General features: G+C 40.9%; 1 protein-coding gene across 1 annotated transcript in view; it reads right to left on the bottom strand.

The window, feature by feature from the left end:
* The window catches only part of shtn1 (shootin 1), a 278,814-nt gene extending 256,507 nt beyond the window's left edge, over positions 1 to 22,307 (bottom strand). The window contains exon 1 of the mRNA XM_028796007.2: positions 22,164 to 22,307. Coding sequence (XP_028651840.1) covers positions 22,164 to 22,215 — 52 coding nt within the window. The 5' untranslated portion in view covers positions 22,216 to 22,307. The remainder of the gene's footprint in view (positions 1 to 22,163) is intronic.
* Positions 22,308 to 24,445: the final 2,138 nt, after the last annotated feature.

Raw genomic sequence — 24,445 nt, 5'->3', positions numbered from 1 at the left:
TAGGGTTTTCTTTTAGTATTGAATTTAGTATTTTACTCTGGTTTATTGTTCTTTATATAATTTAATGCTTTGTTATCTATTTCATTGTTCTATTCAGGAAAACATACCCAATGTTACATATACCCTACTGTTTTTTTTTCTAAGACTCTGTGAACCGCCTTGATCATGGGAAAGGCGCTATATAAATAAAATGTATTATTATTATTATACGATAAAATCAAGTCCCGACTTATCCGCGGGAGGACTTATCCGAGAGTATATACGGTAAAATATTTTCCAAATTTCACAGCTTTGACATCCTTAGTTTACAGTATGACACCTGTGATGGGGCAATATGACATTAATCTAGAGAATATTGCTTCAGATGTGTTGTTCTATATCCAAGACATTTTTAGCAAAATGTAGATGTGCATTTTTGCTCTTCTTTCAGTCTCCCATGTTGCCAAGTTCAGCTGCTCATGCTGCCTTTTAATGATTTGCAGAGAACAAAACACAAATTATAGTCTTTTAGTATTATTTATAACACTAGTTTATTGGTAGCATTGAAATGGGAACTGAATTCCCTGAGTTTCTCACCAAATGGTATAATGATTGGTTTTCAACTCAAAATAAAAGTGAATAGCTGCTATTATTAAAATATTAAGCTAAAGATTATACATTATTAATAAAGAATACAGAAACTGAACTGTGCACAACATTGTGTTGGAGGGTATATTGTTGTTGACTAGCAGTGTTTTAACACCAGGCTGAACCAAGGCCATTGTGCCCTAAATAATGCTTATATGTTATACCCTCTGCGGTGGGCTGGTGCCCTGCCTGGGGTTTGTTTCCTGTCTTGCGCCCTGTGTTGGCTGGGATTGGCTCCAGCAGACCCCCGTGACCCTGTAGTTAGGATATAGCGGGTTAGATAATGGATGTATGTTATCCCCTTGTTCAGAGATATCAGTGAGAATAAGCTAGTCTAGTGTGAGTATGTACCAGAAATGTGAATAGATAGATAGATCTTTATTGTCATTGTCACTTTTACAAAGGAACAACGAAATTGAAGATGCAGTCGACTCAGTGTGAGGAATAAGAGTTAAAAAGACAAAAAGACAAGAAGAGAGAAAATAATAACAAACCGAATAGAAATAAAAGTACTTTACAAAATATACAAATTGCACTGGTTGACTTAAGGTCTATATTGCACTTTGGTAGAATGATATGGAGCAGTTTAATTCTGAGTTCAGGGCCATGACTGCTTTTGGATAAAAGCTGTTTTTAAGGCGGTTTGTCCTAGTTTTCATTGCTCTGTATCTCTTGGCCGATGGCAAAAGCTGGAAGAGACAATGACCGGGATGTGATGAATCCTGTGAAATGTCTATTGCTTTTTTGCGGCATCAGGAGGTGTAGATTTGTTCCAGAGTAGGGAGGGTACTCTCCGCTGTCCTGATGACCCTGTGGAGCGCTTTCTTTTCTGAGGAAGTGCAGCTGCCGTACCACACACACACTCCGTACGTGAGCACACTCTCGATGGAACAGTGATAAAAAGCAAGGAGCAGATTTTTTGGGAGATGGTTCTTTCTGAGAATTCTCAGAAAATACAGTCTCTGCTGCGCCTTCTTCAGCAGCTCCTTGGTGTTAGCGCTCCAGGTTAGGTCATCCTCCAGCTCAATACCCAGAAACCTGAACTCTGGGACCCTCTCCACACAGGCCCCGCCAATGATGAGTGGCTGGATGTCAGTTTTGTTTTTTCTAAAGTCAATAACAAACTCCTTCATTTTTTTGGTGTTGAGGAGCAGGTTATTGACTGTGCACCACTCTGACAGCCGCTCCACCTCGTTCCTGTATGCCAGCTCACCCTCCTTGCCTGAAATGAGTCCGACCACCGTCGTGTCATCCGCGAACTCTATAATCTTGTTGCTATGGTGAGTGGGGACACAGTCATATGTGTAGAGGAGTGGGCTGAGCACACAACCCTGCGGCGTCCTGGTGTTGAGGCTGAGAGCAGTGGATGTGTGAAGACTCAGCCTGACCCTCTGGGAGTGACCAGACAGGAAGTCCAATATCCAACTGCAGGTGAGTGATGGAAGTCCCAGATCTGCCAGTTTGGACACCAGTCGTTGTGGGAGGATGGCGTTAAACGCCGAGCTGAAGTCTATAAAGAGCAGTCTGGCGTAACTCCCCTGCTGCTCCAGGTGGGTCAGGGCAGCATGAAGGGCTAAGGACACAGAATCCTCCATGGATCTCTTTGCTTTGTAAGCAAATTGAAATGGGTCCATGTCTGCTGGCAGGCTGGCGATGATATGACTCCGCACCAGTTTCTCAAAGCACTTCATGATGACAGATGTGAGTGCCACTGGGCGGAAATCATTCAGACTGTTCGTGATGGATTTTTTCAGCAGCGGAACAACCATTGAGGACTTGAGGCATGATGGGACAGTGGCCTGGGACAGGGACTGGTTGAAAATCCTAGTGAAGATTCCGGCCAGTTGATCTCCACAGTCTTTCCGCACCCGTCCAGCCACACCGTCGGGTCCTGCAGCCTTCCTCGGGTTCACCTTCCTCATCACCCGCCTCACCTCACACTCTTCCACTGTGAGTATATTGCTCACAGTAGATGAGTAGACAGAATACTACTTAAAATCACAGCACAATACAATACATATTTCACATGTAAATCATATAGAAATTAAACTCAAACAATGAGCCGGTTAATGTAAATCAGACCTGACCATCAATGTACTGTATCTAAAGCAATTTTGAGCAAGTGTATTAAAAAAAGGATAATGAGCAGAGATAAATCAGGATTGCTGTAATGAGCTCTACAATTAACTGTTGGACAAAGCACAACACTATTATATTTGAAGAGGTATGAAATAATGCAATAAAAATATGAAAATAAGTAAAGTGCCTAAGTAATACGCAGACATAATGCCAAAAAAAAAAAAAACTTCAAATAAATGAGCAATCGCACCAGTAGGTGAGAAGAACATACAGTAAAAGGTGAAAATGTCCCCAGGTAAGGACAAGACTCAAGTTTGACCCAAACAAAGTTGCTTACAAAAAAAAATCAATAAAAATGGCAACTGGGCTTTCCAATAATAAAGATTTACCAATAGATAATGTAGTAAATTCACGTCTGACACGTAGTAAAGTACAAAATGTGAGTGAAAAGGCCCTTTGCTGGTGTACCTAATTGCAGAGACAGGATACTCACACCAGTTCACATGCAGACGTGATTAACAAGACCACTGCAGTCAGGGACTGAGCACAGATTAGCCAAACAGTGATATCTTTTAAAAAAATCATATTTAAGAACACTTACCTGGCTTAATACGCACTTTTCAGATAAGAAGCATGTGCTTGAAGCATATAGTGTTTTTAGTACTTTCTAATACTCTTAACATTGTAACTCATTTGCATGGGACCTTCTTTCCTCAAATCACTAAAAGTGCTATGCATAATTGTATTTAATATAGAAAAAGTTTCCAAATGACACTACAGATGTCTAGATTGCAGATTTAATGCAATAACTCCCCTGTTAAGTTGCTGCTCTTTAAAATAATTGACAACATACATTTTGCACGCTGATAATACGCACAAATTGTCTTTTAATGTCAATTTATTATTTTTTGCACTGCAGTAAAACACTTTTAATCTCCAGGTTTGCTGTGGGACATCAGCACTTCAGACATGCTAAAAGACAGTAATTAATACCAACCTATTCAGTTTAATGAGGACTGTTTGCATTACGGCTGCTAACCACTTGTGTACCAACTTTGTTTAAAAGGGTCAGCAGATGCATTAATGTAATGCATAATTTTAAATATGACATCTACAAGATGAGACTATCAATGCAGGGTGCACAGTAGGAGGTGCGGCCTTAATGAAAGACCTTGAACAAACTAGGCTATTTTAGAAATAGCACAGATTTTTCTTGATGGCTTTACACTTAATAAATGAGTTTCTTTTTTTATTAGTCTAAAATTAGATTTGAAAAGACATTCGCCACAAAACACATTCCCCTGCATGTCATAAATGTGATTCATAGTCAGTCATTTGTTACTGAACGCCGGCTCATTCAAAACTAATTCAATACGTTAGAAAAATTACTTACAATTTACAGCAGCAGCCCCAGTAAAAAAAAAAAAGTATTAAACATTATATATTTTTTCTGGTGGTCTGGTATCAAGGGTCAAGGATGGTTCTCTTGTACCAGATGTGACCAGGATAGATTTTGGCTTCCTGTGATGCAGTGATGGTTAAGTGGTTTAAGAAAATGATAATTCTTTACATTTATATAGCGCTTTTCTCACTACTCAAAGTGATCTGCACACGGGGAGGGCCCGGGAAGCGAACCCACAATCTCCTTACTGCAAAGCAGCAGCACTACCTGAAAGAAGAATCTATATTTTATTCAAAAAAACATATGTCAGATGGTGTTAATAAAAAAAAAACAAGATTCAGCTATCTAGTACTGCTGTGCTACCAGACAGTCAGCACAGCTTCAGACACAGGGCAGCCTATTTAAATCATATATTTGAGTATTTAAAAAAATGAATAAAGTACCAGATAGGAATACAAGGTGTATTATTGATTTTGACTTTAAAAATCCCTTTTTAAGTGGAACCCCATAATAAATCATCAAATGACAAAAAGCAGGAATTCTGGGAGCAGTGTACAGGTTGTTATGGCAGAGTTTATGTTACATTTTTTCTCTTGTTAATTCCATCCTTCTTTGACACCAGAACTATGGATGGAGTTGAAATCAATTATTGGGTTAATGGAGTTGGAGTCAGAAAAACTGTACCGACTCCAACTTCAACTAAATGTAAATTGTAATATAATGTGTTAAAATTTCCAATTTTCTGATAATAATACAACCTCTTCTTCAACTTTGCAAGTTTTGTCTTTTGTTTAAAGCTACTCAATTTTTGTAACTTCTTTAATAAATAATATAATAAGGCCACAACAGCACTGCTATAGTTTTAAACTAAAAACTTTAACAGGTTATGGTGCTAAAAAGAACTGATGATTTACTATAGCAGTGATAAAATGCCTTAAATATTGTATGTTATGTGCTTTCAATCAACATAATAGATATAGGAGTCTAATTACAAACAGAGGATTTGCAGTCAGAGTCGGTGGCACCATAAATTGAGGATATGGAGGCGAAAGTTGTGTGTACCAACTTAACAGCGCTGGCATTTTCTGAAGGTGCAGATTCTTTATCCATTATCTTTTTTTTGTTTTAAACTAAGGGGCTTCGCCCCCTGCTCGTTTTGCTCGCCAACCCCCCTGGCCTACACTACATGCCAGCCACTTCGCGTCTCTGCCGCTCACATTGTGAAGGGGGGGGGGGGGGGCTAAACGCACCCCAATGAAACACGGTCACTCCTCCGAAATCCCCTCTTAAACGGTGATACAATCTACATGCTTCCATTAGGTCAGATTATCTCGGGACATAACGTGAGCTACCACAGCTATGCTGATGACACACAGCTGTATTTATCAATAGCACCTGATAACCCCCATTCTCTAGATTCACTAACACAATGTCTAACTTGTATCTCAGAAAGGATGAATAGTAATTTTCTCAAATTAGGGTTCTTAGTGATTGGCAATAATGGATACAATGAGGCTATTAAATAATAAACTGGATGCATTAGGATTAAAAGTCAAAACGGAGGTAAAAAGCTTAGGGGTAACCGTTGACTGTAATCTGAATTTTAAATCGCATATTAATCAGATCACTAGGACAGCATTTTTTCACTTAAGAAACATAGCAAAAGTTAGACGTCTTATATCATCGAAAGATGCTGAAAAATTAGTTCACGCGTTTGTTTTCAGTCGACTAGATTACTGTAACGCACTCTTCTCAGGACTACCCAAAAAAGACATAAATCGTTTGCAACTAGTGCAGAATGCAGCTGCTAGAGTCCTTACCAGGAAAAGAAAATCCGAACACATCTCTCCAGTTTAGATGTCACTACACTGGTTACCTGTGTCATTCAGGATTGACTTTAAAATTCTGCTTGTGGTTTATAAAGCCTTAAATAATCTCGCTCCATCTTATATATATCGGAATGTCTGACGTCTTATATTCCAAATCGCAACCTCAGATCTTCAACTGAGTGTCTCCTTAGAATTCCAAGAGCAAAACTTAAAAGAAGTGGTGAGGCGGCCTTCTGCTGTTATGCACCTAAAATCTGGAATAGCCTGCCAGTAGGAATTCGCCAGGCTAATACAGTGGAGCACTTTAAAAAACTACTGAAAACACATTATTTTAACATGGCCTTCTCATAACTTCACTGTAATTTAATCCTGATACTCTGTATATCCAATTCATTATAATAACTATTCATTCAAAATCTGTATTAACCCCTGCTCTCTCTTCTGTTTCCTTTTCCGGTGTCCTTTTGGACTCAAAGCACCATGATGTTCCAAAAATGATGGATGGATTAAAAGCCAGAAGTCTGTATGACCATCACCATCAAGTGACTCTGTGAGAACCCTAACTACAAAGAGGACTATTTCATTTATGTTAGGTAGAATGCCCAGAGGGGACTGGGTGGTCTCGTGGCCTGGAACCCCTACAGATTTTATTTTTTTCTCCAGCCGTCTGGAGTTTTTTCTGTCCACCCTGGCCATCGGACCTTACTCCTTTCTATGTTAACTAATGTTGTCTTATTTTAATTTTGTATTTAACATTTATATAAATAAATGTTGTTGTTGTTGTTGTACAATGGAAAACAAATAGTTTTTTTTTACAACAACAACAACATTTATTTATATAGCACATTTTTATACAAATGATGTAGCTCAAAGTGCTTTACAAGATGAAGAAAGAAAAAAGACACAATATAAAAATTAGGCAATACTAATTAACAAAGAATAAAGTAAGGTCTGATGGCTGGGCGGACAGAAAAAAAAAAAAAAAACTCCAGAGGGCTAGAGAAAAAAAAAAACAAAATCTGCAGGGATTCCAAGGCCATGAGACTACCCAGCTCCCACTGGGCATTCTACCTAACATAAATGATCTAAAGTAAATCTAAAGTACCACTTTAACATAAAAAACACACCTCCTCTTTTTACCTCCTCTTTGCTCGATCAGCTGCTGACTTGCTGCACTTGCTGCCATGCCGTGTGATCTTCTTTGGTAAGAAACACTACTTTTCCCTGATGACAACACAAATTAGACGATCTACATGTCTCTGGCTTAGTTTAAATCCGAACAATATATTCAATCTCTTTTTGCTTTTCTATTATTTCACAGAGTAATAATTTCCATTTGTTTGCGCTAATCTTTACTATCATTTTTTTGAGACTTTTGAATTTTAGTACTTTCATTACCTCTAACCTGCTTTTCATGTGTATCACGCCAACGTTTTTGAATTCTTTATGACGTTCTACTTTGTCATCTACTCTTTGTCTTTTATTTCTGGCCCCGGGTGTGGTTAAATCTCTTGGCACAAAGTCTCGTCTCGCGGGACGTGAAAGTGTCTTCCTGAGAAAGTCACGTCTCATCCCAGGATTTTTTTATTATAATACAGAGATATCTTTGTGGCTTTCTGCAATGGCATCTTGGCACTCATGGGCGCCTCCATTTTGTGAGTATTTGGTTACACATGACCAGGTTACAATCAGTAGGTCATGCTGCATGATATCATGGGTTAAATATATAAAGGTTGGCAAGGACAATTTCTGTTTGGTTCTATTCAATAAGGGCCCGCACAAAAAGGCTACCTTCAAAAGGGCGACCTCAATTGGGCGCCGAATAAAGGCGCGCGTAAATAAAGGCGAGCTTCAAAAGGACGACCTTCGGAGCGAATTAAATTAATTGTCCTTGATTATGCTAATAGACCGCATCTCGGATATCTACGTGGCATTGCACATAATCTACAGCTTCAAGTGTAACTTGCTTTCACCTTTTTATACATTCAGTCATTGCCTTAATCAAATTTTCTGTAATTTTGAAAACAACGAAATATAGAGAGCTTTAGAAATAGTTCGTTAGAAATAGTTCGTTAGAAGTTCATGCATTAATTAATTGGATGTTTTAATATTCTTGCTTTCACCTTTTTATACGTTCAATCATTGCCTTTATCTAATAAATTTTCTGTAATTTTGTTGCGTTTGCCTTTATTCGCTGCGCCCAATTGACGTCACCCTTTTGAAGCACTCCTTTATTTATGCGCGCAGTTATTCGGCGCCCAATTGACGTCACCCTTTTGAAGCTCGCCTTTATTTGCACGCGCCTTTATTCGGCGCTCAATTGAGGTCATCCTTTTGAAGGTCGCCTTTATGTGTGCGCCCTTATTGACGGATACCTTTCTGTTTATCCAAGTATGACAGATTCAAAGCAAAGCATGTATTTTAAAGTGGGTTGGTTAACAGTTTTTCCTATTTTCTTTTTTACAACATGTTAGCTTAGAGCAGCAGTTATCAAACTGTGGGGCACGCAAAGTAACAAAAAGGGGGCGCAAATGTTGCCATATGTGGCGTAATTTCACTATTTGTAGAAAAATTTTAAACTTGTAGCCGTGTATCGGCAGCAAAAAATATAGGAATACATTTTAGCAGGCTTTCAAAAAACGTTAGGGGGGCGCAATTAAAACTGTTGTGAAAACTCGGGTTGCAAATACTTAAAGGTTGAGAAACGCTGGCTTAGAACAATGAATTTTGACTTATGGTATCTGATTTCTGGTTTATACTTAGTTTTGTTTTGAACTATGCCTTTCTCCCAGTCCCTTTTAGAAATATTATTGATCTGAATGTACTTCTTTGCACAGATCATAACACAGACAGATGCAAGAAATGGCAGTACCTCAAAAAAGGTATTCACTAACCACCAGATTTCATATTTTGTTGACTCAATTTTTGAATTTGAAACAGATTAGATGAGGATTCTCCCTGTGATTCACCTAATTAAGAGGAATGTAAAAAAAAATACTTCAACAAAAAATTAATGTCATTAAGCTTAAAAAGTATGCACCACATATGTAAATGCAGGCATAAATTTGGCAGCATATATCTCAATAAGAGAAGTGACACAATTTGCAGTTGGAATTTATTTTTGTGGTGAATTAGAGAATTAGCTACTTTAAATTGATCTGTGAAGGTAAAACCATTCTCTCTCTTTCGCTTGTTGCCACAGTAAGGCAGAGACAATCAAATAAAACTTCAATTTGAAAGGAAGAAAGTATTCAAAGCAAGTCAGAGATCTGATTCTAAAGAGGAAAAGGCTTAGAAAACATAGAAAAGCACTTTCAAGGGCATTGAACATCCCTTAGAACTCGGTGAAGACCACTGAATAGAAGTAAAAAAAATACAATAAATAAAATATAAAACTAACTCCACACTGCCTAGATTTAGTCAAACCTACAAACTACAAAGCCAGTTACAAAAGTCAATGGCTGCAATTAACGATAACTGTAATGGACAAACAAAATAAAGGTTACAGGGGATGACATTAAATAACATGACTATGAGTCAGATGATCAACTTTGATGGTACAATGGTTTGTAAATGTCTTGCTGTAGTCTACAAACCGTAGTCTGGCATGTTCATTATCCAGGTGCGCCAGAATGGTATTAAGTGTACGGGACAGGAAATCCTTTGTCGAGCGATGGTCAAGACATGCAAAGCAGAGGTGGTCCAGCCCACTGCAATATTACATTTAATGAGCCCCAACTATAGTCTCTCAATTTATCATAATGAGAGTGAGTGAATGCCACTGGTCCGTAATCAAAAAGGACAGTCCACTTTTGTTCCTACGGCACAGGGATAAGTATTGTCTTTTTTAAGTAGGTGTTTAATAATGGTCGTTACCCACAGAAGAGTGAATCAAGCAGTGCTGCAGGACATCACATGGATTTTGTTATTGAGATCAGCAGTGATGCACCAAAACTGTCATGTTTTAGCCAGGGTGTGTTCCCTGACTTTGTGTCTTCTTTGTTTATTTTAATGGACTAACTAGATGGCTCTGCCCCCTACTCGCTTCTCTCGCCAACCCCCGGGCGGGCGCTATGCGCTAGCAACTTCGCCGCTCTCCCACTCACATATGGGGAAGCAGATGTACAATTTAAACAGATTTTTTCATGGGAATTGTTACATATGCATAATAGAACTAACTATTTTACATTACAGTGAATAATTAACCATAGTAAAAATAGTAAAACGTAAAAATTTAAAGAAAATTATGTTTCATGTTGCGTTACAGGTATTCATTGCGTTATACATTTTCGTTCTTTTTGGCTTTGAAATGAACATGCAAATTAACACTTTTTAAACTTACACTTTTACTGTAAAACTTCAGTAAAAACTTCTTCTTGTTTCGGCTGCTCCCATTAGGGGATCATCTTCTTCCATATCTTTCTGTCCTCTGCATCTTGTTTTGTTACTACCATCACCTGCATGTCTTCTCTCACCACATCCATAAACCTTCGCTTAGACCTTCCTCTTTCTTTCTTCCCTGGCAGCTCTATCCTTAGCATCCTTCTCCCAATATACCCAGCATCTCTCCTCTGCACATGTCCAAACGAACGCAATCTCGCCTCTCTGACTTTGTCTCCCAACCTCCTCATTTCTAATCCTATCCATCCTCGTCACACCCAATGCAAATCTGAGCATCTTTAACTCTGCCACCCCCAGTTCTGTCTCCTGCTTTATGGTCAGTGCCACCGTCTCCAACCCATATAACATAGCTGGTCTCACTACCGTCCTGTAGACCTTCCCGATCACTCTTGCTGATACCCGTCTGTCACAAATTACTCCTGACACTCTTCTCCACCCATTCCACCCTGCCTGCACTCTTTTTTTCAACTCTCTTCCACAATCCCCATTACTCTGTTCTGTTGATCCCAAGTATTTAAACTCATTCGCCTTCACCAACTCTGCTCCCTGCATCCTCACCATTCCACTGACCTCCCTCTCATTTACACACATGTATTCTGTCTTGTTCCTACTGACCTCCATTCCTCTCCTCTCTAGAGCAGATCTCCACCTCTCCAGGGTCTCCTCAACCTGCTCCCTACTATCGCTACAGATCACAATGTCATCAGCAAACATCATAGTCCATGAGGACTCCTGTCTAATTTCATCTGTCAACCTGTCCATCACCATTGCAAATAAGAAAGGTCTCAGAGCTGATCCCTGATGTAATCCCACCTCCAAATTGAATGCATCTGTCACTCCTACCACAGACCTCACCACTGTCACACTTCCCTCGTACATATCCTGTACAACTCTTACGTATTTCTCTGCAAATCCCGACTTCCTCATACAATACCACAGCTCCTTTCGAGGCACTGTGTCATATGCTTTCTCCAGGTCCACAAAGACGCAATGCAGCTCCTTCTGGCCTTCTCTAAACTTCTCCATCAACATCTTCAGAGCAAACATCACATCTGTGGTGCTCTTTCTTGGCATGAAACCATACTGCAGCTCACTAATCATCACCTCACTTCTTAACCGAGCTTCCACTACCCTTTCCCATAACTTCATGCTGTGGCTCATCAATTTTATTCCCCTGTAGTTACTGCAGTCCTGCACATCCCCCTTACTCTTAAATTTTGGCACCAGTACACTTCTTCTTCACTCTTCAGGCATCCTCTCACTTTCCAAGATTCCATTAAACAATCTGATTAAAAACTCCACTGCCATCTCTCCTAAACACCTCCATGCTTCCATTGGTATGTCATCTGGACCAACGGCCATTCCATTTTTCATCCTCTTCATTGCTGTCCTTACTTCCTACTTGCTAATCCATTGCACTTCCTGATTCACTATCTCCACATCATCCAACCTCTTCTCTCTCTCGTTCTCTTCATTCCTCAGCCTCTCAAAGTACTCTTTCCATCTGCTCAACACACTCTCCTCGCTTATGAGTACGTTTCCATCTTTATCCTTTATCACCCTAACCTGCTGCACATCTTTCCCAGCTCTATCCCTCTGTCTAGCCCACTGGTCCTTTTCTCCCTCCTTAGTGTCGAACCTCTCATACAACTCATCATACGCCTTTTCTCTAGCCTTCGCCACCTCTCTCTTCACCTTGTGTCTTATCTCCTTGTACTCTTGTCTACTTTCTGCATCTCTCTGACTATCCCACTTCTTCTTTACCATCCTCTTCCTCTCTATACTCTCCTGTATTTCCTCATTCCACCACCAGGTTTCCTTTTCCTCCTTCCTCTTTCCAGATGTCATGCCAAGCACCCTTCTTGATGTCACCCTTACATCTGCTGTAGTTTCAATATTTGGAATTAACTTTTCGTCAATATCGCATTGAATTTTGATTCAGTGTTTGGACTTACATCGTGACAACGCAACGTATAACTGCCCCTGAGTGAATATCGTATCTTTCTCTCTAATAAATAAACTGACTTTTTTGAATGTTTGTCCCTGTGATTTGTTAATTGTCATAGCAAAAGCTATTCTAATGGGAAACTGTAAATGATTTAATACGAATGGCATATCAAGATCTCCTTTGGTGTCTAATGTTATCCGGGGAAGATGTACTACATTATCTTTCTTGTCGCCTGTTAAAATTTTACATGTTAGAATTGTTCAACCAATTTTGAATACAACTAATCTTGTCCTATTGCATAGCCCATCACTCATACATAAATTACGCAATAACATTACTTTTTTCAAAAGTAATTCGGTCAGTGGAGACTGGACGGTGTTAACGGTTGAAGATATTCTACGGGATATTGTAAGTTGATGTTTTCATCTTCCGCAATATTACCACCAACTGTTTCAGCATAGTCTATTGATACGCATTTAATCAATTTGCCGTGTAACCAATCAACCATTTTTGCGTTAATTCATTTGACTTTATCTTTCCTCGGTGCTAGGTTTGCCCGTGTACTCATTTCTTCTGTTGATAACCCTTCGGGATGAAACTCATCAATAAGATTTGGACATAATAAGTCTTCTTTTATTGGGAACTTAAAGTGAGGAAAACGTAAAAATTTATAAGAGCTGAGAGCGCAGGAACTGCGTCTGACAAAAGCATTCACATGAATGAGAGGTGAGAGGACTGTGGGCGTGGGCCGTTAACCGGAAATGGTTGAGAGGAGGGCAGGACCCCGTCTATAAACCTGAAAAAATCTCTTGGTAATAGTCTCATCTCAAGATTTTCTTTTATAATAGAGAGATGTGTTTTTGTTAATATTACCTTGTTTACTTATTATTTAGTTTCTATGAATTTTGTGTACTCCTATGTTCCTTGTACTTTGTGGGTGAAACCCCAAGAGGCAGGGCCACTCTAATGTCACTGCTGAAGGACTGTCCTTAGTCTTTAAATTCTGAGGCCAGGAGCAGATCCTTCAATGCATCGTTGTTTCATAGGGTGCATTTTCTAAGAGGTATTGATTTTCTGCTTTTTGGATTTTGCTTCTGTTTTGTGGATTCTCACTAATGAATTGTGATTTAGGGTCTGTTTGCTTGGGGCAATATTTTTGGCACACCTTTTTGTCTTCTGTTGCATTTTTGTTAATTTTGAGCTTTATTACATGTACAGTGCATCAGGAAAGTATTCACAGTGCATCACTTTTTCCACATTTTGTTATGTTACAGCCTTATTCCAAAATGGATTAAATTAATTTTTTCCTCAGAATTCTACACACAACACCCCATAATGACAACATGAAAAAGTTTACTTGAGGTATTTGCAAATTTATTAAAAATAAAGAAACTTAGAAATAACATGAACATGAGTATTCACAGCCTTTGCTCAATACTTTGTCGATGCACCTTTGGCAGCAATTACAGCCTCAAGTCTTGTTGAATATGATGCCACAAGCTTGGCACACCTATCCTTGGCCAGTTTCGCCAATTCCTCTTTGCAGCACCTCTCAAACTCCATCAGGTTGGATGGGAAGCGTTGGTGCACAGCCATTTTAAGATCTCTCCAGAGATGTTCAGTCAGATTCAAGTCTGGGCTCTGGCTGGGCCACTCAAGGACATTCACAGAGTTGTCCTGAAGCCACTCCTTTGATATCTTGGCTGTGTGCTTAGGGTCGTTGTCCTGCTGAAAGATGAACCGTCGCCCCAGTCTGAGGTCAAGAGCACTCTGGAGCAGGTTTTCATCCAGGATGTTTCTGTACATTGCTGCAGTCATCTTTCCCTTTATCCTGACTAGTCTCCCAGTTCCTGCCGCTGAAAAACATCCTCACAGCATGATGCTGCCACCACCATGCTTCACTGTAGGGATGGTGCCAGGTTTTCCCCAAATGCAACATCTGGAATTCACACCAAAGAGTTCAATCTTTGTCTCATCAGACCAGAGAATTTTCCTTCTCATGGTCTGAGAGTCCTTCAGGTGCCTTTTGGCAAACTCCAGGCGGGCTGCCATGTGCCTTTTGCTAAGGAGTGGCTTCCGTCTGGCCACTGTATCATACAGGCCTGATTGGTGGACTGCTGCAGAGATGGTTGTCCTTCTGGAAGGTTCTTCTCTCTCCACAGAGGACCTCTGGAGCTCTGACAGAGTGACCATCGGGTTCTTGGTCACCTCCCTGACTAAGGCCCTTCTCCCCCGATTGCTCAGTTTAGATGGCTGGCCAGCTCTAGGAAGAGTCCTATGATGGAGGCCACTGTGCTCATTGGGACCTTCAAAGCAGCAGAAATTTTTCTGTAACCTTCCCCAGATTTGTGCCTCGAGACAATCCTGTCTCAGAGGTCTACAGACATTTCCTTTGACTGCATGCTTGGTTTGTGCTCTGACATGAACTGTCAACTGTGGGACCTCATATAGACAGGTGTGTGCCTTTCCAAATCATGTCCAAGCAACTGAATTCACCACAGGTGGACTCCAATTAAACTGCAGAAACATCTCAAGGATGATCAGGGGAAACAGGATGCACCTGAGCTCAATTTTGAGCTTCATGGCAAAGGCTGTGAATACTTATTTACATGTGCTTTCTCAATTTTTTTTTATTTTTAATAAATTTGCAAAAATCTCAAGTAAACTTTTTTCATGTTGTCTTTATGGTGTGGTGTGTGTAGAATTCTGAGGAAAAAAATGAATTTAATCCATTTTGGAATAAGGCTGAAACATAACAAAATGTGGAAAAAGTGATGCGCTGTGAATACTTACCGGATGCACTGTACATTGGAACTTTGGATTGCGAGGAACTTAGTCTGCGAGTGTTTTGCAAGACAAGCTAAAATTTTTAATAAATTCTGACTTGATAAACAAGTGAGGTCTTGCAATATGAGTAGTCTGCATACGATTTGTCTGCCGAGTGTCACGTGATCACAACTGAGCTGATGGTTCTTCTCTCTCTCGCTGCGGGATTGTGGGTAATTGTCTCCCATTTTGGGCTCAGTCAGCGTGCCTCACTCATACAGTCAACATCCGTACGAGCATATACTGTTTACTATAGCATTGTGACCACGTGTGTGTGTGTGTGTGTTATAACGTGCGAGTCCCTGTCTTGCACCCCAAAACACGAAGCTGAGTCTCAGTACTTTAGCAACACCAGCTTTTTGTTCCTTGTATCACCTATCAATGGCAGGCGCTTATAGCATGTCCACGATTTTTTCGGATTTGCTTTTACAGCGAACTGCTACAGCGCTGGGAGCCTGCGTTTGCTTCGGGACGATCTTCCACGTGTCATTTTGGTGAAATCCCAAAAGAGTTTAGAAACTCACTCACACCAGCCATGATTCTTTTCAAAGGTAAAGTGCTGGTAAATTTTTTAATGTATTTTTACTTTATATTTTGTATTAATCATTTTTTTTATGAATAGTCTTGGGTTTTGGAACGAATCATCGGAGTTTCCATTATTTTTTATGGGGAAATTTGCTTTGATATATGAGTGCTTTGGATTACAAGCACGTTTCCGGAATGAATTATGCTCACAATCCAGGGTTCCACTGTATATAAATAAACACCTTTATTTATAAAGATTGTGTTTTGGTCTTGTCCTTCCTAGCTAGAGGTTTTCAGTTCCTCTGCCAGGAAGGGCATTTTTGTGTAATTTTGACAAATTTTAGACTGCTATATAAATATTCTGATCTATAAAAGTCAGAGCCTTTTACACGCCTGTGTAGGCCAAAGCCAGACTGTGGAATTTGAGGTAGGGAGTCTGGTGGTAGGCCTTCAATGTGGATAGTTTTGCAGGCCTTCATCTCCACAGTATTCTCTTTAAGCCAGCAAGTCAGAGACGTCATAACATCTGATTTCCAGAACACACTCCTTGACTATATGGACTATCGCAATGTTGCTACAAAAGGTGAGCTAAAACATAACAATTTTTGATACTTCTTAAAACAAATGTTACAAAGTAAATGTTATTATAAAGAGATTCTCTGATATTACAAACCCTAAACAGTGTAGAAACAAAAATTTGATTCAACAAGATATAAAAGTGGGTACTCGTACTGGGTATTGACTTCCTTCTATGGCCTTTTAGAAGAACTGGACTCAACGGTCTAGGCATACAATGCAAGAAGGAGCAAAACTGTAAGGCAGCTGGAAGTAAATCAGAAATTTACAGAATCAAAGAAATTTTCCTCTCATATAGAAGACTGGAAAAGTATGCATTCATGGAAAATCTTAAGATATTTGTTTTTTTGCTGGAGAAAAGAGGACCCCAGCTATGAAATACAATTCTTATTAAATACATTATTAAGACTTTTAAGTTCTGCAATGTCATCTACAGCAATATATGGAAGTGGTTTAGGAACACAGTGAAGAAAACGAACCCTTGAAAGTCAAACTTTCACCTCATAGATAATTTCAAATCCAAAGAGGATATGTTGTTACACAAGACATGGTGTTCACAGCTCATCACAGCACATACGTGGTGAAGGCAGCTGATCAAGCTGATTAACCCTAAAGGCATGAAGCAGGGGTGGGCACAGCGAATGAGAAGAAGGTGCAATATCACTCATAAGTTCTAAATGCTAAAACTGAAGATTTACAGTATGATAATTCATGGCACAACAGATGGCTTCAGACACTTTGTCCTGTGGTTGGAGGCACACACCATCAGTAATGATCCAAAAGTTGTTGGAAACTACTTTATCTCAAGAGTTTCAAGCTGGAGAGGTGACTACACACAGACAGAGACATGGAAAATGGACATGTGGAACATATGCTTCTGTTTTTGTGAGGAAATCACAGTAAAAGTGTTACAGGAGAATGGAATTGAATTTATGGGCACAATACCTCTGCTCCTTAGGGACAAGCTGACAGAGATGGGAGTAGATTCATACCTGGTGGCATGGATCGTGGACTATCTTACAGACAGACCTCAGTAGGTGCGTCTCGTGAACTGCAGGTCTGACATTGTGGTCAGCAACACAGGAGCGCTGCAGAGGACTGTACTTTTCTCTGGTCCTGTTCAGCCTATATACATCAGACTTCCAAAACAACTCGGAGTCCTGCCACGCGCAAAAGGTCGCTGATGACACTGCTATCGTGGGCTGCATCAGGAGTGGGCAGGAGGAGGAGTATAGGAACCTAATCAAGGACTTTGTTAAATGGTGCGATTCAAACCACCTACACCTGAACACTAACAAAACCAAAGAGCTGGTGGTGGATTTTAGGAGGACCAGGCCTTTCCTGGTCCCCGTGATCACCAGAGATGACTGTGTGCTGAGGGTGCAGACCTATAAATACCTGGGAGTGCAGCTGGATGATAAACTGGACTGGACTGCCAATACTGATTCTCTGTGCAAGAGAGGACAGAGCCGGCTATACTTCCTTAGAAGGCTGGCGTCCTTCAACATCTGCAATAAGATGCTGCAGATGTTCTATCAGATGGTTGTGGCGAGCGCCCTCTTCTATGCGGTGGTGTGCTGGGGAGGCAGCATAAAGAAGAGGGATGCCTCATGCCTGGACAAACTGGTGAGAAAGGCAGGCTCTATTGTAGGCATGGAGCTGGACAGTTTGACATCCGTGGCAGAGTGATGGGCGCTGAGCAGATTCCTGTCAATCATGGAGAATCCACTGCATCCACTGAACAGGATCATCTCCAGACAGAGGAGCAGCTTCAGCGACAGACTGCTGTCACCGTCCTGCTCCACTGACAGACTGAGGAGATCGTTCCTCCCCCACACTATGTGACTCTTCAATTCCACTGGGGGGTAAACGTTAACATTATACAAAGTTACTGTCTGTTATACCTGCTTTTTTATCAATCTTTAATTTAATATTGTTTTTTTTATCAGTATGCTACTGCTGGAGTATGTGAGTTTCCCCTTGGGATTAATAAAGTATCTATCTATCTAATACTGAAAAACAACACATTGTACAGTTATGGGGAATATGATGCTTGCACGTACACGTTCCAAGCATGAAGTATACACCGGCTCTTACAGGGTTTGCAATTTGTTATCACCAAGTAACCTGAAAGTCTTTGGAGAATGTGTGTTAAAAATAGGGGTACTCACCAGAACTCCACACTGGCACTTCCTCATTCTGTCTTTATGAGTTAAGGGCAATTAATATAAGCGCGCCAGTGCATAACCGCACTTCCCCCAGTACCAACCCACAATTAGAAACTAACAGTGTGTTCTTTCAACAAGTCTTCACACCTCTAAGGGGGACTCTTTAAATAGTTACCAGCCATATGTGTGAATATCAATGCCCTCAATGGGGATACTCACCTCAAAGTGTCAAAGTTATATGCATTTGTCAAAGTGCTCAAAACCCCAAAAGTGACACACACCACCCTGCTCCTTGTTGTCAGATGCATACATCAACAATGATTATGCTCGAATCCCCAAGGGGGAACCATTTATGTCTAGACACCCAAAAAAGTGATAAAGAACCTAATACAATCAAAACTTAGAAATGCCTCTGGACACAGAATCGACTTCAAAGCCACGATTAGCGTTGCCAGATATTACAATAGCCAAAGGAGGACACAGAAAACTGGAAAGGAGAACAAGGGAGGACACACTAAGTTTCACTCATGGGTTCTCCTAAGCAGTGCTTGAAGAGGAAACAAATATTTTCCTGCATGGGGAGGGGTGGTGGTGCCCCATGGCTTTTCAATTGCTCTGATACACCTTTACTGAAGCGAAGAACAGGGGATGGAGTTCAGACTGTGAGGTGCCAGTACTGAAGCCCCTTAAACGTAATAGTGCCAGCACACCAAACTCAAACCCTAAAGGATACTATAAGCAGGCAAAAGCCAGACAATCTGAGTGTTTTTAGTTCTGCCTGTCAAATGGAGGACATGAGGACAAAACCAGACATCTTGCAACCCTACCCAGGATGCAAGGTTCATGAAGTGAAACTGCTACCCACTGTACTGCCCTCATGCTGGCATAATCTGTCAAGTTAACTTCTAGGGTCCTAAGCAGCATTGCTAGGTCCATAGTTTTCTCGCCCAATTGGCTCATTTTTGATCAGTGGGAAAAATGGACTTTCGTGGGTTGCATTTTTTTGGGCTATGCATTTAAAAACAATGCGGTATTTGGAGCACTTTTACAATATTTTTCATCTATTTGGCACCGCTTCCACTGCTATTTGTACTTGTATATGTTCTTCACCTTTGTAAAATTAATGTGATGGTATACACCCATTCTAACACTGTGAAGTATCTCTGAGGGGTCACCTACAGGGGTGTCGAACTCCGGTCCTGGAGGGCCGCAATGGTTTCAGGTTTTTATTGTAACTACCTTCTTAATTAGTGACCGGTTTTGCTGCTAATTAACTTTTGCCTTAGTTTTAATTAACTCAGCTCAGACCCTTTAGTTCTTTCTTTTTCCTTAATTAGCAGCCAAACAATAATGTGATACAAAATGAACGAACAGGTGACCAGCTAAGCACATTATCTGAACATAACGAAAGGTGATGGTCTTGGTAAGGTTGATCTCTCAGGTCACTAATCAGAAACAGAAAATCAACAGTTTGGGAAATGTCTGCTGTGGAAGAATGAGAGCAGCAGCAAGCCATGGAATTAAACAACAGGTTTAATTAACAGCCAGAACTGGCTTCTCATTAAGGAACTGGTTGGAGTGAAATTGGTTGGAGTTTGAAGCCCCAGTTTAGCAGGTCATCTTTTGGCTCATTTCACTTCTCATTTCTGTTTGGCTGCCATTTAATGAAGAAAAGAATCCATTGAGAGGACTGATTCCTTAAAAACAGGGCTATTAAAATGAAGGGAAAAGGAGATAATTAGCAGTGAAAACTGGTCAACTGTCAGAATGAAAACCTGCAGCGACTGTGGCCCCCCCAGGCCTGGAGTTCGACACCCGTGACCTATAACACCCCCTTACCCTCCAGGGATTCGATGGTTTGATGTTATGTTAATAACCCTCTCATTCTGACTCCGCCCCCCACCTTCCCGTATGTCATTCTGTGAGTGGGGTCCAGCCTCAGATCTCCACTGAACAGCCAATGGGATTGCAGGACATTGACACTTGGTTTACTTGACTTGAGTCAGATAACCCTCCCCCAACCCTATTCTTAATCGCAGAGCCACAACCTCCTCAATGGCGTGGAACTCTGGAGGTCCACAGGTAGAGTCTATCTTGGGGGTATTTGGCTATTTTTAGGCTCTCCTTGGGCCAGGGGTGGCAAACTCCAGGCCTGCAGTGCCGCAGTGGCTACAGGTTTCCATTCTAACCCTTTTCCTAATCAGTGACCAGTATTCACTGCTAATTAACTTTTTCCCAATCACTTTAATAGCCCTGTTGGAAGAGTTCAGTCCTCTGAATTTATTGATTCCTTCCTTCATTAAATGACAGCCAAGCAGTAATGAAATGTGAAACGAGCTAACAGATGACCAGCTAAAATGGGGCTTCAAACACCAACCAGTTTCACTCCAATGACTTTCTTAATGAGAAGACAATTCTTGCTGTTAATTAAACACGTTATTTAATTCCATGGCTTGTTGCTGCTCTCATTCTGCCACAGCACACATTTTGAAAACTTTTCTGTTCTTTCTAAGAGCACCATCAAAATGTTTTGGTGACGTGAGAGATCAACCTTACCAAGACCATCATCTCTCTTTGACTCCGTGACTCCGTGAGAACCCTAACTACAAAGAGGACTATTTCATTTATGTTAGGTAGAATGCCCAAAGGGGACTGGGTGGTCTCGTGGCCTGGAACCCCTACAGATTTTATTTTTTTCTCCAGCCTTCTGGAGTTTTTTTTTTGTTTTTTCTGTCCACCCTGGCCATCGGACCTTACTCCTTTTTATGTTAACTAAGGTTGTTTTATTTTAATTTCTTATTTGTCTTTTATTCTTCTTTTCTTCATTATGTAAAGCACTTTGAGCTACTTTTTGTATGAAAATGTGCTATATAAATAAATGTTGTTGTTGTTGTTGTTGTTCTTTAATTTCAGATATTGTGTAATGGGCACAGGGGAGCTGGTCATGTGGTGGCTTGTTTTGTGTCTTATTATTGTTTGGCTGCTAATTAAAGAAAAAGAAATAACTATGGGGCCTGAGTCAAGTTAATTAAAAGAAGTAATCAGCAGCAAAAACTGGTTACTAATTAAGAAGATGGCAAGAATGAAAACCTGCAGCCACTGTGGCACTCCAGGCCTGGAGTTCGCCACCCCTGCCTTGGGCTAGATTTTTTTAAGGATCTGGCAAACCTGCTGCAGTCTACCCGTTGTATATTACTTTTGACCGAAATATGCGTCGATTCCTCATATTGCAGTGTTAAATCGGTAAACTGAACAGTAGTCACCGTGTAAGGCGCGGCTTATGATTGTGCCATTAATGGTGCTGTAATAAATCAATCCTTATTAACACCGAAGAGGGGGAAAAAAAATCTATGGCTGGTGCAAAGTATTTCAATTGTAGATTTTAAACATTTAACCACTTTTTGACAAACGCGACTCAAAGTGTAGGCTACACCACCAAACAACAGACGGGGTGAAAACGTTTACTTTCTAAATGCATTCCTTCAGCTGTTTCGCTATTCTCCTTAAACAAACTTTTATGTTATACAGCTTTCAGATTAAGCCTTGCCTCAAAAGTGCGCTCTAAACCTAAATCTTATTGTATCAAATAACACGTCACCACTTTCGGAGGGCACGGTAGCGCTGAGACGTGCACAACGGACGCTCGCATCTGACATCCGTGCAGAGAAGCGGACCGCTAGAGACTGCCGGCGTCCCGATAGTCGAGCACCGCATGTACGGACGGGCGGTCAGGCAGGTAGGAGCCGTCCACCTCTCAACTTGCACGAAGGAGCCACCCTTACCTTGATTTGTGAGACTTGTTATGGTCTTCATCTTCCTTTTTGCTTTATCCATGACCGCAGGCTAGAACACTATCCACGACTTTAACTTTTACATTGATTGTTTTTTTTTTTTTTGTCGCCTAACGCAGGATAACCGGAAGTAGTCGACTACCTGAGCGCGCGCCTGTGACGCTGAAAGGCGCGGTCTGCCTAAGAAACACCTGGGAAGTAAACAGCAGGCCACGAAACGGGGCAGAGGTACGTATAAGCGCAATCAAAGTTCACTTTTCGAAATCTCTACAGTGGGGCTCTCCAAACTTTTTTTCCTCTGAGAGCTACTTTGACAAAATGAAAATGGCCGAGAGCTACTCCTGCTTTCTAACGTTTATTCTCATAGCTTATTTCAACCCAAAAAAACTGAATAAGCTTGTTTTGCCTGAACATTTACAAATTGTTGGTGTCCACAACTCCCATTTTGCATTAAAACATCACAAAAATATTTAGTTCACCTGCAAGTGCATTTTGTATGTCTGTATGCATTTTCTAGTGAATCTCACACTGTTGAATTAAAACATGAAGGCTGTCAAAACAACAATTCCAAATCTACACATATGACTTATTCATTTTGTCATTTGAGAGTGGAACTGAGGATATGAACTTTGAATGTTAGCAGTATGACTGGTAAGGGGAGAGAGTTAGCAGATATGATGGAGAGAAGGAAGGTTGATATATTGTGTGTGCAAGAGACTAAATGGAAGGGGAGTAAGGCCAGGTGGATTAGAGGTGGATTCAAATTGTTCTATCATGGTGTGGATGGGAGGAGAAATGGGGTAGGAGTTATTCTGAAGGAACAGTATGTCAAGAGTGTTTTAGAGGTGAAAAGAGTGTCCGGCAGAGTAATGATTATGAAGCTGGAAACTGGAGGTGTGATGATGAATGTTGTGCATATGCACAGAAAGTTGGGTGTGCAATGGGTGAGAGAGAAGATTTTTGGAGTGAGCTGGATGAAGTGATGAACTGTGTACTCAAGGGACAGAAAGTGGTGATTGGAGTGGATTTCAATGGACATGTTGGTGAAGGGAACAGAGGAGACGAGGAGGTGATGGGTAGGTATGGTGTCGAGGAGAGGAATGAAGACGGTCAGAGGACAGTGGATTTTGCCAAAAAGATGGACGTGGCTGTGGTGAATACGTATTTAAAGAGGGAGGAACATAGGGTTAATTACAAGAGTGGAGGAAAATGCACACAGATAGATTACATCCTATGCAGAAGAGTTGATCTGAAGGAGATTGAAGACTGCAAAGTGGTGGCAGGGGAAAGTGTAGATAAGCAGCATAGCATGGTGGTCTGTAGGATGATGTTGGAGATCAAGAAGAGGAAGAGAGTGAGGGCAAAGCCAAGGATCAAATGGTGGAAGTTGAAAAAGGAAGACTGCAAGGTTGAGTTTAGGGAGGAGGTGAGACAGGCACTGGGTGGCAGTGAAGAATTACTGGACAGCTGGGAAACTACAGCAGATGTAGTAAGGGTGACAGCAAGAAGGGTGCCTGGTGTGACTTCTGGAAAGAGGAAGGAGGAAAAGGAAACCTGGTGGTGGAATGAGGAAATACAGGAGAGTATACAGAGGAAGAGGATGGCAAAGAAGTGGGATAGTCGGAGAGATGCAGAAAGTAGACAAGAGTACAAGGAGGTAAGGTGAAGAGAGAGGTGGCAAAGGCTAAAGAAAAGGCATATGATGAGTTGATGAGAGGTTGGACACTAAGGAGGGAGAAAAGGACCAGTGGGCTAGACAGAGGGATAGAGCTGGGAAAGATGTGCAGCAGGTTAGGGTGATAAAGGATAAAGATGGAAACGTACTCACAAGCGAGGAGAGTGTGTTGAGCAGATGGAAAGAATACTTTGAGAGGCTGATGAATGAAGAGAATGAGAGAGAGAGAAGAGGTTGGATGATGTGGAGATAGTGAATCTGGAAGTGCAACGGATTAGCAAGGACGAAGTAAGGACAGCTATGAAGAGGATGAAAAATGGAAAGGCCGTTGGTCCAGAAGACATACCTGTGGAAGCATGGATGTGCTTAGGAGAGATGGCAGTGGAGTTTTTAACCAGATTGTTTAATGGAATCTTGGAAAGTGAGAGGATTGGAGAAGAAGTGTACTGGTGCCGATATTTAAGAATAAGTGGGATGTGCAGGACTGCAGTAAGGTACAGGTTGATGAGCCACAGCATGAATTTATGGGAAAGGGTAGTGGAAGCTAGGTTAAGAAGTGAGGTGATGATTAGTGAGCAGCAGTATGGTTTCATGCCAA

Source organism: Erpetoichthys calabaricus, chromosome 2 (assembly GCF_900747795.2).
Source record: "Erpetoichthys calabaricus chromosome 2, fErpCal1.3, whole genome shotgun sequence".
Classification (NCBI taxonomy): domain Eukaryota; kingdom Metazoa; phylum Chordata; class Cladistia; order Polypteriformes; family Polypteridae; genus Erpetoichthys; species Erpetoichthys calabaricus.
The sequence above is the reverse complement of the archived record's forward strand: the minus strand, read 5'-3'. Positions and strand labels throughout refer to the sequence as shown.